This window comes from Dipodomys merriami, unplaced genomic scaffold, assembly GCF_024711535.1.
Source record: "Dipodomys merriami isolate MVZ:Mamm:240054 unplaced genomic scaffold, mDipMer1.0.p SCAF_12, whole genome shotgun sequence".
NCBI lineage: Eukaryota > Metazoa > Chordata > Mammalia > Rodentia > Heteromyidae > Dipodomys > Dipodomys merriami.
Window position 1 is genome coordinate 35,717,771 of NW_027202493.1, and position 19,004 is coordinate 35,736,774.

At 38.7% G+C, this 19,004-nt stretch overlaps 1 protein-coding gene across 6 annotated transcripts in view; it reads left to right on the forward strand.

Moving 5' to 3' along the window:
• Positions 1-19,004, forward strand: part of Marchf1 (membrane associated ring-CH-type finger 1) — a 508,963-nt gene that overhangs the window by 467,482 nt on the left and 22,477 nt on the right. For all 6 annotated transcript variants that reach the window (XM_070016532.1, XM_070016533.1, XM_070016531.1 and 3 more), the window contains one exon: positions 2,096-2,276. In XM_070016532.1, the coding sequence (XP_069872633.1) occupies positions 2,096-2,276 (181 nt within the window). The remainder of the gene's footprint in view (positions 1-2,095; positions 2,277-19,004) is intronic.

Below are 19,004 nucleotides of genomic sequence, written 5' to 3' on the forward strand. Positions count from 1 at the left end.
CCAAATATGTTTCCAGGTGGGGGTTTTCAAAAATTTTCTGAAAACGAATCAATGCTTAATCACATAATCAATACTTAATGAAGTAATCAATACTTTAGACTTTGCATCTAAACGGTCTCTATTGCAACTACTAGATTCTGTTGTGATACTGCAAACCTAGCTGTCAACAGTCTATAAAGCAATGAAGGAGGCTATGTTCCAATAAAACTTCATTGATTAAACAGTCAGTGGACAAACTTGGGCCATGATTTGGTGACCCCTGATTAAAGAAAGGGATGCTAAGAAAGTGTTGAACTAAAAGGTTCAAGAGCTTAAGAATCTTCTTGATCTCTACAATTCAGAGATTTCAGATGGTCCAAAAACAAATGATCAAATTAAGTGCTACAGGTGCTCAGATTGTCTCCAATGGCTGCTTTTGTAAGTTATATATTTCACTGGCTGAATTTTACTCCTTTCAATCAATTCTCCTGAACACCAACGCTGTGATACTGTGAGGCTTTCAAGGCTGATACACATAACCTCATTTCCTGATCCTTAGCCCTGTGGAAAGGAGCTATTGATGCTGGAAATAGGCACTCAGATAATTTTCAGTTTTCTCCCATATTTCCCTTAGGATGTGTCCTAACTCAGTCCAGGCATTGATTTTGATCTTGCCTGTTTTCTCTTTCCATCATTTCTACAGCAGGGTTGTAGAGATCAATGTTCCTTTTGGCTGTCGTTAGTTAGTTTGACTTACAAATTCAATACACAGGGTTGGAGGTGGCTCAGTGGTAGAGTGCTTATCTTGCATGCATGAGGCCCTGGGTTTGATTCCTCAGCACCACATGGGCAGAAAAAGCCGGAAGTGGCGCTGTGGCTCAAGTGGTAGAGTTCTAGGTTGAGCACAAAAAGGCTCAGGAACAGTGTCCAGGCCCTGAGTTCAAGCCCCTGGACTGAACAAAAAGGAGGAGGGAAGTATCCGAAATGTGTACACTTTTTCAGCCTGCCACTATACCCAACTCAAAGTAATTCTGCCAATTTAAACTATTTTTAATGTTGCATTCAAAACTCAATATATCTGGCTGAATTAATTAGCAACTCCTAACTGCTGATTAAATTATTAGACTTATTGCAAAGCTGAGATTTTAATTCACTACCTGGAGTTATGAAAGGCTTACATCATCACAAAAGAAAATAAATTATCCTTAAAAATCTGAGTATGAGAGCAATAAAGATTTCACGGACCATAATCTATGAAATGGATTTCATAATAATTGGGAAACTAGTTGAACACTCAATTTATTGTCTGAGGTGATAATTAACACTTTCAAATGAAAGGATTTACTGAATTCAAATTTCATGTCTCCAGTAATTTTTTTGTGAGTTCTATACAATAATAACTACAGACAGCTCATTATAACGTAGTAGGTGCTCATTGTGACATAGTAGATGTGCATCTTTTAGGAAAATATTTGTAATTATTTTTAGTCTGAGGTTTGGTATTAACTTTTTTATTCTTTTTGTACTAGTAGCATGTCTTGAACTCATGACTTGGTGCTCTAACTTGGCTTTTTCACTCAAAGCTGACATTCTACCACTTGAACCACAGCTCCACTTTTAGCTTTTTTTGGTAGTTAATCGGTTAATTAACTAGTTAGTTAATTAGTTTCTCAGATTTGGCTGCCACATCTGATTTCAGTCCACAATCCTCAGATCTCAGCCTACTGAATAACTAGGATTCCAGGTGTGAAACATTGACACTCGGCTGGTATCCATTTTATTATTTGGTTATACCTCCAAATCTTCAGAATTCTGTAAAAATAAGATACTATGCCTAATGAACTATACACAATAACCCTATAGAATTGCCTTCAAGGAAATGGCAGCATATTTTGGAAGAGCTAGTGACTAATGCCTTGAGTCTAGCCCTAACAGATGAAAATAAATTAATCTCAGTGGTAGATTGGGTTATATAGCAAAACCCAATGAAATGTCCAAGTGTTCTAAATTTTGATTGCTATTTCTCTAGCCTGGAATAAGCAAACAGGGGTGTAAGTCTATTGGTGAGCCATGTTCTCCGGGGCCTCTCACCCTGACGGGCTGTGTCCTCTCCCAGGATCTGTCACTGCGAAGGGGATGAAGAGAGCCCGCTCATCACCCCCTGCCGCTGCACGGGGACCCTGCGCTTTGTGCACCAGTCCTGCCTCCACCAGTGGATCAAGAGCTCCGACACACGCTGCTGTGAACTCTGCAAGTACGACTTCATAATGGAGACCAAGCTGAAGCCGCTGCGGAAGGTACAGGGGGCGCTGGAGCGGGGCTGGGACCGAGAGCGTGCCAGGCCTGCAGGCAGCCAGGGCGGCGGGCAGGCTGGCTGTCCTTCCAGACCCACTGCCTTCGATTCCAGATGACTGTAATACCCAGGAAAGACACTTGCCTGGTGCTGGGCTCCACCCCATGCTTTATGCGTCAGTCTCCAGACTTTGAAAAGAGCATATGCACACACACACACACACACACACACACACACACACACACACACACACACACACACACACACACACACACACACACACACACACACACACACACACACACACACACACACACACACACACACACACACACAGAGGTAGGGAAAATATAACTGTAATTCAATGCAAGGAAACTGAGATATTGTTATTTGCAGTAAAGATCTGTAAGAATAAGATACTGAAGTCACTTCCCAAGAATGATAAATTCGATTTCATAATATGAATTCATCTAATACTTTGAAAGCCAAGTACTAGATTTTTTTTAAACTGTCTTTAAGTAGTTCTACACAAGAGTTGGTATTTGACAAATCAGTTAAGGAGTACAATATACCTTGATCTGTGTTGCTCCTTTCAACATTCTCGCAAATTCCTGCCCTCTGCTCCTCTTCCCTAACTATTCTTCGTTTTGGTGGATATACATTGGATTCTTGACAGCATGCTTCCCGTCTTCTCTTCATTTGTCCATCTCTTTTGGCCCCGCCCACCCCTTTTGAGTACCTACTTCCTGGTGTTTATTTTGCTGCACTTTGCCTTTCTAAGGAATTACACTATTTGCAATCTCCCTTGAATCTACCATATTTCAGTGAAGACACTCGTCTACACTTGCATGCCACCCAATATATTTACTTAAAAGTTTATAAGCTAATTCTCAAATGATTTCCTCAAATGAGGTGCAAGCTCTTTTTATTTTTAATTGTATTTGAAGATTGGTTTGATGTTTAATATGGATAGAGTAAGTAGAAAGAAAAAAAAGTAGTGTGCATCAAACTGTAAGAGAGGCATAAGTATATTTTTAATCCATAAAGTGTATTTTCAAATTCTTTATTCAACATTTTTTGAAAGTATGGCTGTAAGTTTTGGAGTCAAGTTTAAAATTAGCGTCTCACTCACAGGACTAGTGATAGGGGATATAAGCAAGGACATTGGGCTTTATATAATTCACACTTGAGAGCTAGCCTCTGGATTTTAGCATGCAACTTATTCAGTTTTTGCCTGTCTGCAGAATTACATATATATGGATGCCTCAATTTCCAAAGGAGAGTATGCAAACTGCAATTTAAATAATGAAGCAGCCCAGAGCTGCTTTTTCATTTAAATTGAATGCAAAGCTAAAGTGGATAGATGGAACATTGCTTGGAAATAAACATGATGGCTTTCAGAATAAGCAAGGATGTACAGCAAATAAGAATGTTCCAGTGGGCATCTGACTGGTGGCTGACCACTGTAATTCGTCATTAGTTCTGAAACTCAGGAAGAGGGAGAATAATGTTCCCTGCTTTTATAGCTTTAAAAATCTGCAAGAGGTTTATAGATGTCAAAAATTATGCATAGAGTGCCTTTGAAGTGTGAGCTATCTTTTTTTTTTTTCCTTTTTAACACGGAATGACCTGAATACCAAAAGGTGACACTCTGTTCCTTTAAGAGCAACCAATGCCAAAAATAGAAATGGATGTTTCTTCTTTGTCCTTTCTTGATCCACTAAGCAGATGTCCCGTGTTGTCTAGAGGGCTAAGTGGCATTCTGTGTTCCCTCGGGGAACTGCAAGTTGTTTTATAGCATCTGCGTATTCCTTTGGGTTTCTCCTACCATCTATCTAACCAAAGCTTTTATTTCAACTTTGTCAAACATAGCATTTCCATTTGAGGGCTAAAATCTGGATTGATGACATAATCAAACTCATTATTTATGACCTCCCATCGTTACCATTTTTGGTGGATAAACTCAACATGATTCTGGTGGGAAAACTGAACAGAAATGTGTTCTCTCCTCAGCTTTCGGGGAGTCAGCCATCTTTTAAATACGACCTGAAGCTTTTCTTAATATTCCATTACCAATAATTTACAACTCCACCAGGAATTCCTTCTCAACTGACCTATTTATAAACCAAATAGAAAGGAAGCAAATACATCCATCTTTTTAAATATTCATGATAATGAATATGTTACTGCCACCTAATGGGTACCTACTAACTGTTGATTAATGAGATATTCTAGTGTCTTTTTTAAAAGAAAAACTTTCTCTGAGCATAAATATTGATGAAGGACCGCACTTCAACATCCTTTATTTTTAATAACACTTGAGTCCATCCAGGAAGTGTTAGAATCTAACCTAGAGGCAATGTTTCAGCATCCCACGGATGTGTTTTCTCTGAACCACAGGGCTTACAACTTGACTATTAGTTGCTGACAGTTTAATGTATGAATATTTCAAGCAAATTACAGGTGTCAAAATTCACTTGGAAACCACAATCTCTGGCTCTACTTGTCTCATTCCCTGTATGACAACAACCAGGGGAGCTAAGCAGTAGCTGAGCCCTTCAAGAGAGAATTTGCTTTCAAGTTCCTCCCATCTCTTCCCTCTTACTCTTTTTCTGATTCTGAGTCCTTCTGCCATATCCACTTCCCTGAGTACATCCAGGCCTGGCATAGAGATCTAGTGTCCAATTCCTGTTGCCCTAAACATAGGAGTATGTCTTCTAGTCTACCTTCTAGAATGTCTGGGGCTTTGCAACCAAGGAAAAAGTTTTACAAATTCTCAGGCACACTTGGAAGGATACTTTAGAGGTAGGCTCTGGAATGAGTTCAGATTGTGCAAGGTAATATGAACTCTCCAGACCTGAGGCAGTTTTCCTTGTTCTAGGTGGTTTGTTTTGAAATGGCACTGGGATTCATCAACAGTTTTCTTTTGGTAGATTTTAAGTGGCCATAAAGAATGCCAGGTATAGCATTTGGTTGGAATATATTTGAAGTATATCCAATTAATTGCTCTCTGTTCAGTAATTCCATTACAGTTTATAACATTCTAAAGACAAAGCCCATGAAACAATTAATTTAGCTAATGATTCTGAATTTCTGCCGTTACCCAATGGAGACAGGAGATTCTGCTTAAATGAAATGACTTCATAAGTAGAAAGGTACAAATCTTCATAGTCTGAAGAACCTTGGTGCTTAATAGTCTTTAAAGATATCAGTAAAACCTTACTGAACTAATTGCTGTTACTATACCAAGACCTACAATTAGCAAATTCATCAAGGTTTCCAGAAGAAAATATTTATAAAGGTAAAATAAAATCAGTGGTTTATTTAAAGTAAAACCATTTTAATCATCTTTCCGTCAGTAGCTCAACTACTTTTATGACATTCAGTAAAAGTCCTATTAATTTGCTGAGTTTTCCAGGGTCAGAAGTGACTTTTCAAACCCAGACAAGTCAACAAGTCTCAAACAAATAAAGTACAGTAATGACTAAGTGAAATTTGGAAAAGTATACAATATTGATTAGGAAGCATAAATGGACCAGATTCTAAAACTGTGAAGTTGAATGAGATTCAGTTTTGAATCTTCCTGAGTGAAAGAAACTGGGTTTTTAAAGCCAAATCTGTAAGCATAGAAAATACCCCTAATCTTCTCCCTCTCCTAAATTTTTCTTTACATATTTTTCCATGTGGAAAGTCTTGATAACTGAACTGTATATTACAAAACCTTTAGCTCCATGCAATCCTTATGTTTTTGGTCTCAGTTCATTAAGCCTGCCTTATGAAAGCTTACCAAGTCTATTTTACAAGTAAGGAAAATGAGAGACCATATCAAACAGAATATCATGTACCCCAAAACCCTTCATTCTAACAGTTTTACTCAATGAGTGCTGGGTGCCACTACATAGCTAACGAAGGATCATATTTTAAGTGTGGTGGTGCACACCTATACTCCCAACACTCAAAAGAATGAGGCAGGGAGATCTTGAGTTCGAGACTAGCCTGAGCTACATAATGAGACTTTGTCTAAAATAAAAATGATGATGATGATGACGACGACGACAATGATGGTGATGATGGTGATGGTTGATAAAGACAGTGGTAAAGGTTGCCTTCTCTAATACTGGCATCTTAACTTTGGATTCTTTGACAATCTTAAGTTGCATTTCCGGAGTCCCTATTCACGCTTTATTGACAAAGTCAAGCTTTCCAGTTTTGATCTTTCATGGAGCCTGCAGTGGGTGTATAAAAGAGGATTCTTTTTAAAACAGTAAGAGGAGGGACTCAAAGAAACATTCTCCAGATTGTCTTTGGGGGGAAAAATAAACACAGAAAAAGAGATTCAAAGTAACATCCTACCTAGAATAACAGGATATAAAAGAGTAAATTGAAAATATTTTTAAAACTCACTTATGAGCCCCACACACAAAAAAGAAACTTTAGCTTCCACTTAATCCATTTCTGATGGGAATCGTTCAAATAAAATGTTTCTAAAACAAGTTCTTCTTTTCTGATATTTCACTTCCTTCTTATCCAATAACCTTTCAACTCAGTTCCATCATTATATATACATTAACTCATTTGCAGGCTGAAAACGATGAACCTCAATAATTTGAAACATACATTTCTATTGTCTTTTGTATTTTATACATTTTTCTTATTTTTAAATTATTAAGTAGTTGTACAAAGAGATTTCAGTTCAACATACCAATTTACGAATACAGTGAATCATAATCAATGTCCTTCTCCATTCTGTCCCAACTCCATCTATCCCCTCTATGTACCCAGCTCCATTTTCACAGATGTGCATTGAATCTTATGACCTTATTTGCCCACCCTTCACCTCTCCATTCATCTATCTCAACTTGAATTCCCTTCCTTCTGGCAAATTTCAGCTTCCTGGTATTCATTCTTTGAACTCTAAGTTAGTTGTTCTAAGGAGTTACACCCTTGGAATCCTCCCTTATCTATATTCTAGTCGTTTTTGAAACACATATTTTTATTTTCACTCTGCTTTTTCTAGCCTTTTTAAAGATGGTTGGAGGGCTTTCTATCTATCTGTTGTTTCTCCTTCTTCCATGGACTAAGAACATCAAACACTCTTTGGCTGTTTCTTCAGTAGACTTCTTCAAGATTTCATATAACTCTTTCTTTTCTGCCTTGAACCAACACTGTGATGATAGAAATCAGACTTTATAGAACTGGGTTTGCCAGGGTGAACGTCACTTCTGGATAGACTTCGGCAAGATTGTCCTTTGATTTCAGTCAAGTGTTTTATTGGTCTTGGATAATCTGACCTCATTCTAGGATTTTCAGAGATTGGAGTGGGGGACATCCTGCTTGATTCTCAGTGAGATCTAAGAAGTGGGGGCTGTACAAGAAAGCCCTCAGTAATAAAGTGCTGATTCCTTCAGGCATTCGCCTATGACTAGAGCTCAGCTCTGAGGGTTAGATAATGCTATTCCATTTCAACAAACATACAAGTCTATCAGCAAGTAAAAGCTGCACCAGTGTAGTCCAGGTGAAACTTCCTTCATGCTTCTTGTAAAACCAACTGTACTCATAATTCTCAATGCATATGTCCTCTCCTATCTTTGTTTTAGTACCACAACATTTAGTTCCTCAATTTAATACCTCAATTACTACTCTGAGGACCACAATTGATGTGTTAAGTAATCCACGGTGTACACATGACAATGCCAAGGTGTCTTGTATCAAATACTTAGCAGATGCAAAATACAAGTATTTCAGTGATTATTCTAATAGATACTTGTGATTTATCAAATGTCTTTAACTGAAATACTACTAGGTCAATTAGTCTTCAGACGTTTCGAAGAAGTAAGTAGGCATCTGGAGTCAATATTATAGTGTTCAAATAGAAATATTGTTTTCTGGCCAGCCAAAGAGTTTATTGTTATGAAACTCCCAACTGCAAGTACAGTCCTCCCTCTGGATGGATTTGAACTCATGTCCCCAGCAAAGGATGTCCCAATGGTTGTTCTAAAGGGACCCAGCAATGCAAGATTTAGTCACTCACTCAATTTACTGTACAAAGAATCTACTTAGTAATATGAGCAAGACAGTTCCTATTCCTGACCTCAGAATGCAGAGAACAAACCACAATAGGATGGGAAAGGAGGTGAGAGTAAAGTATCACTCTGGGGGATAGATATGACAATTCAAGGAGAGAGTTAGCCATCATGACCATTTGTCCTTGTAAGACTATCTCTAAATAAATATATGTAAATAAGGCAAGAGAAGAAAACTATAAGCACATAGCAAAATGATTACCTTTTCTCTTTTTTCCTTCCTACTAATCTAGAAGTCAGTTCTCAATAGTGAGGTCACCAGGACAGCAACTGAATGTACAGAAAAGAATTGGAATAGCAAGTAGAGTTTATTTAATCTAGGTTTGGATAAATAATCCTTGAATAATTGGTTGGTTCTGATTGATTAAATGCAACATTTTTTCTAGCAGTTCTTTATTACTTCATCTAATTATACACTGTTTAATTCTGTTTCTTTCTTTGAAAACTAATTCTTGAAGAATACAGCCTCAAGAAGAATGTTACCTTATATTACTATTATAAATATAAAATAGACACTTAATTTTACATTATTATCCTTGCCATTGAAATCTGAAACCATTTTTGAGTTTCATCCCTGGGGAAAGAAAACGTTTTATTTTAACAAATATCAGGGACACAAAACAGAGATGTTTTTCCCTTACATATTGCACAATCTGATTTTTTTCACACATAAATTATGACTGAGGTTAGGGAATAATATTCCAGTGATCCATAGAAAAGCAAACAGCATCAAATTAGAATGTGCTAATGCACACATACACACAGGTAGAAATCAAGATTTCCCCAAAGTATCATCTCATAATTGAGTTTTAAATTGCTTTTTTATTTAAATATTCCTCCAATATAAGATTTTTTTCCAGTTAAAGGGTATTTTTTCTTAATGCATTATTCCAATTTTTAAGTCTTGTATCAAATATAAGAATACTTTTCACTTAATTTTTTTAGGAGAGAGAGTATTATTAATGTACCCAAGTTGGTCTGCAACTTGTTACCCTCTTACTTTTGCTTCCCAAGTGCTAGAATGTGTAGTAAGCCCTTACCTCAAAAAATTAATCTAATTTAATTTAATTTTTTAAGATAAAACAAAGTGTGGGGAAGGAGGGACAGAATCATACCCAGTTCCTTTTCCCATTGGCACTGATAGAGAATGAGAGAAGGACAGAGAGGCAACTCTTACTTTGCTGGTGAACCTAGCACAGCATACATGAATCAAGGTATAAAGAGTTTTGCCTAGAGCAGGTAAATGCTTCCCTCCTACCTCATCACACAGGGCATCCTGTGCTCGGGATGATAAATATCACGAAGTCACCTTTTATTTGAGATGCAAGGAAAATAACTGAATACTAAGAAGAAATGATTTTGAACATGTCAAGTTCTGGTCTAGCAGAACACTAGGTTTTCCTTCTGGTCCTGATGCTTAATTCCTCTGAGCCTTCCTGCAGTGCTTGCCATTTCTAAAAGGAAGCTTGGCCTTCAAGTTTCCTTCAGTTTAAAATTCTTTGAGGTCATGAAAAGAGAAGTAAGGAATTCACTTCTTTTTTAAAGGAAGACGAGATAGGAGTCCAATTTGTCTTTGAGACCACAATAGGGTAATTGTGAAGCCAGTGTGACCATATAGTGACACCAACCTCAAAAGAATAAGAAGGAGAAGGAGGAGGAGGATGAGGAGGAGGAGGAAAAGGAGGAGGAGGAGGAGGAAAAGGAGGAGGAGGAGGAGGAGGAGGAGGAGGAAGAGGAGGAAAGAGAAAAAGGGAAGGCAGGAAGGAAGGAAGGAAGAAAGGAAGTGCTTGTGTTAAATGCATAGAAATGGCAAGAAGAAAACAAAAAGTAGACATATCTGTGGTGGGCTAGGCTGTGTGGGACAGGATGCAGAGCAAAGACAAGAGGCTGGTAGGAACTTCCATGCTTGTTTAATCTTACTCACTACTTTTTAAGCAAAGCATGGTGGGAAAAGCAAAATGCTTTGTCTATATTGAAAAAAGAAAAGAAAGTGCTTAAGTGATTGATGTTCAGTCAGGGAAGAGAAAAGATGAAGAGAGCAGGAAGGAAGAGGAAGAAAAAGGAAGAAACAAACAGAAGGAAGGGAAGGGAGGGCTGTTAGCAGGAAGGAAGGTGGTCTGTGCCCAGGTCTCTGCCAGGTCTGAGCCCAGCCCACACTTCTTTTCTTACAAGTTCTAACGCGAGGGTTAAAGGCCAAGGTAATGGAAATTCATTGGTTCCCGACAGCAAATCTATTGTGCAGCCCTCAGTCACACAAGACAGGGCTTTGACCCTGAGAAAGAGGCTTGGATGAGCTCAACGTCATTTCTCAGCTTGGCACAGGATGGAAAATAAAAGCACATTTAACATCTCAGTAAGTCAGTTTAGTGGATTCTTAAAAAGTTGATCCCTATTTTCTTTAAGGCCAGAGTTTATATAAACATACAACTAACCTCTCGCAGTACAAAAGGTGATACTTTGATGAAGCACTTTTTGTTAAAAACAAATTTAGAAGCCATATCCTTTTATGCATGTGGGAAATGGATTCTTTCCTGAAACACTGTCCAGCTCCCAATAGACTTTAGTCACATATAAGATGACATTGACAGACGGTGAGTCTCTAGGGTCACAGGTGCAGGCTCAAGGACTGCCCAGTAATGAGTCCCTACTCCCAGTTTAGCATCGCACAGCTATTTACTGAGCTACCACAATGGTACAATCGCTATTCCTAGCATGAAAATTAGAGTGCTGAGTAAGACACCGGTCCTCTGACCTCAGAGAATTTCTATTCTAGTGAGATGAGGATGGAGGTAGAGAGTTTGAAAATGAATTGGTTATATTATCTTAAAATAGACTTGAAAATGGGATAGGGGACCATTCTAGTTAACTCCAGTCAGGATTAATAGAATTCCAACGACTAAATTATAACTCAAGGGAAATCTGTAGGAATTTTTGAAAAAGAGAGAAAAAAAAAAGGACATTCCATTTCATAGCTGCCTCTCTCTTCCATGACAGGAAGGAAATTAAGATGAAAGGTTTTGGAATGCATGTAGGGAGACCAGACTAGGAAGAGGCACAAAAACAACCTTGTCCAGGTTAGCGGAGAGAAATGACTGACAATGGCTATGAGAAGCCACTTCCTCCGAGGCAATTTACTTCTACATTAGGAGCCAGAGAACTCCTATAAATTACTAATGAATTCTGGTTTCATGGTGACAAATAGCAGGTAACCCAAGGAGCAGTAAAAGACTGTGGCGTTCTGACACAGGCATGCTAACTCATCTACACACACACACACACACACACACACACACACACACGAAACACAGCCCCACCACCCCAGTAGAGTGGTGTCATCAAGTACCTTTCCAAAGGAAGCCCAAATGGTAGATTTAATTTCATCGCTTTTAATTTTTTAAATTAATAATAATCACTTCAAATATGAAAGCTGTACAGAAAAAAAAACAAAACCAAAGAGATCTCTAAAGACTTGATTTAGCCCACAGGCCAAGAATGTACCATCTCTGTGGGTAAGAATTCCTCCTCGCTCTGTGAATATTTACCTATAGGGCACAGTGGAATGCGGCAGGAAGAACCTAGATTGTGTGGAAGAATGGGGTTTTATGTCTCTGCACCAGGATCTATGGTTTTATATGAGTCATGTGACCCAAGGCAGCTTCCTTTTCTATCAATAAAAGGGAAGGGTGGTGATGGGAACTATTTTGCCAGCTTTGAAGGTTTGTGTTGGAGATACCGTGCTTGTACGCACCTGGATTTTATCCCCAGCACCAAAAGCAATAACCGATTACAGTATTAAATAGAATGATTTAAGAAAAAGGCAAAATGCTCTGATTAGATGAGTGAAGAGCGTAAAAATCAAAATACCTAAAGACATTTCTTTTTGGCTTGCCACAGCCCCTGAAACTCTAGTCCTTTAGCCACAAGAACTCTAAAGTCCTGTGCTCTTTAAAAACAAAAAACAAAAAACTTAGAACTCACTGAATCTAACTTTTTATTGTATAAGAAGGGGAGAAAAATTCCTAAGCGTCAAAGACTATTAAATATGTTGCTCATATTCATACACGTGTATAAAATGATCTTATTGTATGTTGTAAATATTTTGTGTTGTAAGTCATCATTGACTTCCTTAGGTTATAATTAAAGATGCCTACTTTCTTTTCTGAAGTAGAGCTCTTCTTAAATGTGCAAGTATAAAGTGAATTCAGCTCTGTCACCCAAATGGCTCTCATGCCATAGGACCCCAAGTGAACCAAAGGACATACAATGAGTTCTTGCTTAGATAAAATAACTTGGTCCTATGGCCCTATAACTGTGTTTGTGTAGAAGTTGCACTTGTGAGAATGTCAACTTGCAATGTCAAAGCATGCATGATGGCTTTAGCTGTTTGTTTGTTTGTTTTGTTTTTTGTATTGTCTGCAATCTTAGCCTGAGGAAGAAATTCTAACCTTTAGTTGTGAATCAGAAGCTACCTATGAGTACTTCTTAGACATGCATCCCAAATAAGATGCCTACATTGCTTTCTGTCTTATAGTCTGGGAGCCATCATTGATGCAGTATGTTCACTTTTAAGACAGTGAACTTTAAAGCAAAGCTTCCATTCATCCATCATCACTTTGAGCTATGCACAGGATTGGAAGGGCTGCTCCATCAGGCATAAAAGGTAATGAGTATCACTCACCTGGAAGGAAGGTTCTTGATCTGCCACTTAGGCATCCCTCTAAAGCCCAGGAAAAGGAAATTCAGTGCTGGTTGGAATAAAACCTTTCCTTGTTCTTAGCCTTCATGGTCAATGGTGCAGTCTGCTAGATTACCTTGGCCCTGTATGAATTGGAGTTACCATTGTCTTCAGATGCATGCTGTCCAAATCATAGAAGCTTTCCCTAGTGTTTCTCAACTTTGTTATAACAGAGGCAATATTACAAAGGCAATTGCTCAATTCATTTCTGCAATCTTAAAGCCAGGAAATAATATATTTTAAAAAAGCCAAGGACAGCCCAGCTACCCAAAGTGTCTCCTTCACCCAAGGCCCATCTCTGATCATATCAGATGAAGCACAGTGTGAAACGGGAATGAGAACTAGCCAGCCTCATACTGCAGTTTAAGTCAAAGAGAAACCTAGTTCTGCTTACGATTTTTTTTTTCCTAAAGAAATACCATTTTGTCAGATGACATTCCAAACTCTTATTCAGAATTGCTTTACGGTGCTTTTTTAAAAGCAAGCCAACAAAACCGTGAACTGTGAACAATGTCACAGAGAGGTCCTTGCTGGGCAATGGAAACGAGCTTGTTCAATAATGTAGGTTTGCAATAACAAAGCTTTGTGTTTGAAGCTTGATACTTTACAAATAAATCTCTCCTTGGCCCTGCCAGTGTACTTGGACTAGAGGTTATATATGTTAACAGGATGTTGTTTTTTGTTTTTTTTGTCTCTGGCATTCATAACCAGCTTTGTTGTGGAAATCATTATTTATATGTATTATTTAAGAAAAGCCAATAGGCACAGTGATAGTCCCCAGGGAGCAGCTTTGTGGTGAGGGCTCAGAAAATCAACAGAATTAGGCAAAAATAGATCTCCTTCCTCCCCCCCCCCCCCCCTTGCAGAATCAATGTGCAGAGAAAATGCAGGAACCTCCTGGACTCCCAGCTAGGGTGTGGTGTTTTAAAGGGGAGGAGATCAGACATTTTACTCCTGCTCTCCTTGCTGCCTTAACTATGGGGATTTTTCCATCTCTTTTCTAACAAAGTTCATGATCAAAAAGTGAGAACTAATATAGCAGAGGTCAGGTAGCCCTGGTTTGCTGTGGAATTCGTTTTCCTTTAACCTAATTTGGTAAATAGTGTGAAATCTTGACATACCAGAAGAAGGTCCTGCATCGCCATGGATTTCTTGAAGCAACGGTTCCATGTTGCTAAGGCAACCAACTTCACTGTTTTCTTCCCTCTGGAAAACCATCTCCACTGTTACAAACCTTAAATCACAATCATCTCTTAGACTACTCGGGGTCAAATATGTCTCCTATATGCACAAAACTGTTCCTTCTTTTATGAGCTATCCTAGTGTTACAGTGAGAGAATTTGACTTGGGGGATAAAGTGTATATTAAAGCATTCAAGTTAAAATAATCCCATAACATTTAGATTGTGCCTCTTGGGTCCCAGGAGATGCTAGGCTGTTTATTCTAAGCAGTTACTTTTTTTTTTTTCCTTTTGGAGCTGAGGTATCAATGTTGGCATATTTTGACTAATCTCTATGTAAATTGGTTGCAATCAACTGCTTTCTCGTAGTTTTTGAAATCACATCTCTACGAAGACAAAGTAGTTTCTGGGATTCATATTACCCACCTGTTGTTTATTTTCTCTCCTTTTTTTCTTAAGAGTAAAAGCCCCATTTGGAGAGTCTTTTCCTTTCATGTAAATGGAACCGGTTTGCAGTTTTCAGAGACATTTCAACAGCATCACACCTGAATTCAAACAGAAGTGCTTCCTCCATTCCCTACCCCTCTGCCCCCCTTCTCGTCTACCCCCCCCCCCGTCTCCCAACCCACGCACTATAGTCATGTACATATGTGGAAATGAAACCACAGAATTTGAGGACAGCGGTGGAGTTGGAAAGATGAAGGAGCAATAGAGAGGGTGATACATTATACTCATGAATGGACTGGTTGGATTCAAATCTCTTTGTATAACTACGTAAAGACGATATAATGCAAAGAATAAAAAAATAAACATGCTTCCTCAAAGATCCTGCTGCAGATGGGTTGCTTCAATGGAAAATCCCAAAGGAAGGACAGTAAGAAATATTTGAAGGAAGTTTTCTGCTAGCTTGCCCTGCACAGGAAATCTGGGTTTGGTTAAGATTCTCCCTGAGATTTGAAGAGCTAATGACTTCTTTTTTAGAAATGAATGTCCACACTATACTTCGCCAGCCACATTTAGCCTGCATAGTAATTTCAGATTATTCTTAATCAACCACCCATGACTGCGGGTCTAAACTTCCAGTTAGTTTTTCAAATATTTATAAGATTGTCTTCCTATTGCATTTCTTTTGGGAAGTTGATTGCATAAAGGGGAATCATGTTTCATTTCAGGATTCCCAAAGGCTTCAGAATACAAATATGTGGCTTTCAATGAAGTTTCGGTCTGTGGCTTAATGGTCCAGAGCATTTACATGTTGCACATTTATTAGATAAAACATACCTCAGCTCCTTCCAGCTGTCACTCTTCTTTCAATAAACCAAGGAATGTTTTTTTTTTCCTCCAGATAAACTAGTACAAATTATCATATCCACTTTGGAAAGAACTGGCATTATTTTCTTTCCATTATTGGGATTTGACACACGAGACATTTAAATGTCAGTCAGACTAAAAAGGCTTTTAGGTTGCTCTCTCAGCTCACACCTGTTGTATCCTTCAGAGATTATTTGCACTCTATCCCAATGCTCAAAAGCATTTAAACTCGATTACAGAAATCTATACCGAAATGTTAGGTGATTGGTGAGGGAGGTTGTAGGAAGTGCAAAGTCCTACAGCAAACATACGCAGAGGATTACTTGGGGCCTGGACACAGTTACATAGAAAGAGTCATTTGCTTCTTAAACCTTTAGCATCCAAAGTAAAGAGGGAAATGTCATCCATTAAATGACTTATAGTAGATAACTATAAATGTTTATAAATGTCAACACGCAGACTATCAGATCACAGAGATCCTAAGGAAACATTCCTCGTGGGGTTTCATTAAGTAGAAGGAATTGTGGTTTACAGTAGCAACTGTACACTACGTTAATGGCCACAATCATCAGCCAGAAGGCACTGATCCTACTGCCTTTCCAGCCCTGCACTGTGCTTTGTGTATACATAGACCCACTGAATCCTTTCCAGACAAATATTCTTATTTGCATAGTGTCATGGTTGAGAAAACTGTGGGTGAGAGGGGTTAAAGAATTGGATGAAGTCTTCCCAGGTTTGACATAGCTGGACTTAAGATTAAATCGATGTGATGTTCAAGTGTATGGTTGATAGTGTTATTGTCCACTGGCTCTATGGTCAGAATCAAGGGAGACCATACCTGCCTGGGTGGGTTGAACAGTGCTTCTCCGAGCAGCAGTTTGTTGGGACTGTGTATGATCTGCGACTGAACACTTCCCACTGAGACTTAGAAACTTGAGGACGTTGCAGACATGGAAACAGTACATTTACATACACAAAGGAAGAACAACTCAGACATTGAAAATAGCCAGCTTTACCAGAAAGATGACCACAGGCAAGTTTCACAATGAAACCACTTTGTACAATTAATATAAGCTCGTAAAAATTTTATAAACTTTTATGCTTCAAACAGGTGCAGGATATGAGGCAATTATATCTTGATAAGGTGTTTTTTTGAGCAACAAATAATCTAAGGAGAAAGCAGGGGTTGAGTGGTTCGGATTTATTCCATTCTGCCTTCTTACTTCCGACTAATTATAGAGCAGAAGATTTTCTCAGCACTACTCCTCTAGATAGCCAAGTTTGAACTCCTTCCTATAGGCACAAATACCCTGGGGCACTGGACATGGAATTGTCCGTGCTGGTTATACAGATAGCTACTGAGAAAGGCATGGTGACATTCTTGCCTGGTGGCCAAGGGTGAGTTTCTATTCCCGGGCACCATTGATGTAGGGAATGGCAGGCAGCATGGGAAACAACAGATAATCAGAGGTTCTTGAAGAAAGGAAAGAAGATTGTCTTTGAGATGTGACTCAGTCCCTGGGTGACTCTCTTTAATGCTGTCATTCAAAGTGGCCCTTTCTTAGACCTGTTCTGCAAGTTCTTTCTGAGTGATGAGGCTGTGCAGGGAGATCCTGTAGCCATCATTCAAACTGTTTGCTCTTCTCTCTCTATACTCTCTCCTCTGCTTAGTTCAAAGGAATCATCTTTTCTTTTATCCTTGTCTTCAGCTACTCCATTTCTCCCCGCCTCATTCTGCCAGTGCCTCACAGACATAAAGTTACACAAGAATTAAAATTCAGTCTCAACATGGTCTGAATGTTCATATGCCAGAATATGGGTGTGTGCATGCACACTAATCAAGACAGAAGACATACATTGCAAATGAGATTATGGATGATTTCATCTATTTAATTTTTTCCCATATTTTAGGAGTTTCCTACAATGAACAGGCCATTGATGAAAGTAAGGGCTTATTGTGAAATAAAATGTAGGGGAGACAGAGGGACACATTTTCATGTTGAAGGGAAGGGATCTAAAGAGAAAGACAAGTTAAAAATAAATTTTACAAAGAAACTATAAATAAATGAATAGAAATAAATCAACGAAGAGATAGAGGGTCAGTAGCTTGGAGGAATGATTTCTTTGGGCAGTCGTGGGATCTTTTGTTCTCTGAGCAAAGAAGAAAGGAAGTGTGAAGGGCAGAGAGAAGTTAAACTTAGTCTCAGGATGAGAAGCTAAGGGAGTTGACCCATGTGACTACCAAAGTCCTATTTAATAATACTCTGTCAGGACCCAGGTCCCTTCTGGCCCCTGCACTACTGTAGGACATGGTAGCCAATCATTCTCTGTTTCATCTTTCCCAACTCCAAGAATGACCCTCTCAAAGCTCTGACAACCCCAAAGCCTTTTTCCCTCAGGGTTTGGCGATTTGCTTCAAGTTAGTTCCAATCACAACCATGGTGTGGGAAATTACAGCTCCCTCATCTGTTCTTCAAGGGCTTGGAGTTTTTATTGTCTGTTTCCATATACTCTGTCCTTTGTTGATGTCAGTCTGAGTTCAAAGATTCATCAGCTCATAGGTTTCATCTTTAGATCCTCTCACCTCTGTGGTTTTAGCAGAAGAGAAATCCCTGGCTAAAGCCAGAGCTTTTGCTTCTTCCCCAGCTCCTCCCCTATCTCTCCCATTTCCTCCATCGCATACTCCTCAAGTGTTCTCTTCCACTGTTTTATCCAGGAGAGGCCAGCCTACATCTGTGTCCCTTGTGGTCTTGGTTTCATACCCCAAAGAATTTTCTTTGAACAAATTCTAGGAAGAACACTGTCTATTCTCCCTGCATGTGAACTTGTTATTCCCCCAGTCCCTCTGATGATCATAGCTCTTCTTTCTCACCGTGTATCCTTTCACCTCGAGCTCAGACTTCCTCTTCTCTGGTTCCTGTGACCAATCTCTCTTCGGCACAATTCCGTGTCTTCTCATATCACTGAAAGTCCTCTTCTCTTCTTTCCTACTTTGCATTGATTGCCCTCATGCATCAGAAGGTTTTTATGGCCTCCGATAGAAAGAAAAGACTTAAATGGGAGCACTAATGATTCCTGGTCCTTTTTCAGCTTGATAAACTTTGCCTCTTTGTTTTAATATGAGCAAATTGTAAAAATAGTATTAGAGTAGTGTAGCAATTTAATTTCTACCTCCTTGCTAGAATCCAGGTAATAAAGAAATTGACAAAGAATCTGGAGTTTGTTATCAAGATTAATAAATGATAATAAATATCTGGGAAGGAAGGATATAAGCAAAGAGGCAAAGCCACACAATTTTTATTACATTACCAAAGAAGAAGGCAAAGAGAAATAACAGACTATTAAATAAAGACTTTGGAATAACAGTTCCACTCAAAATCACTCTTAAACTTTGGGAAGAGAAACAAAATATGTTCTAGAAAA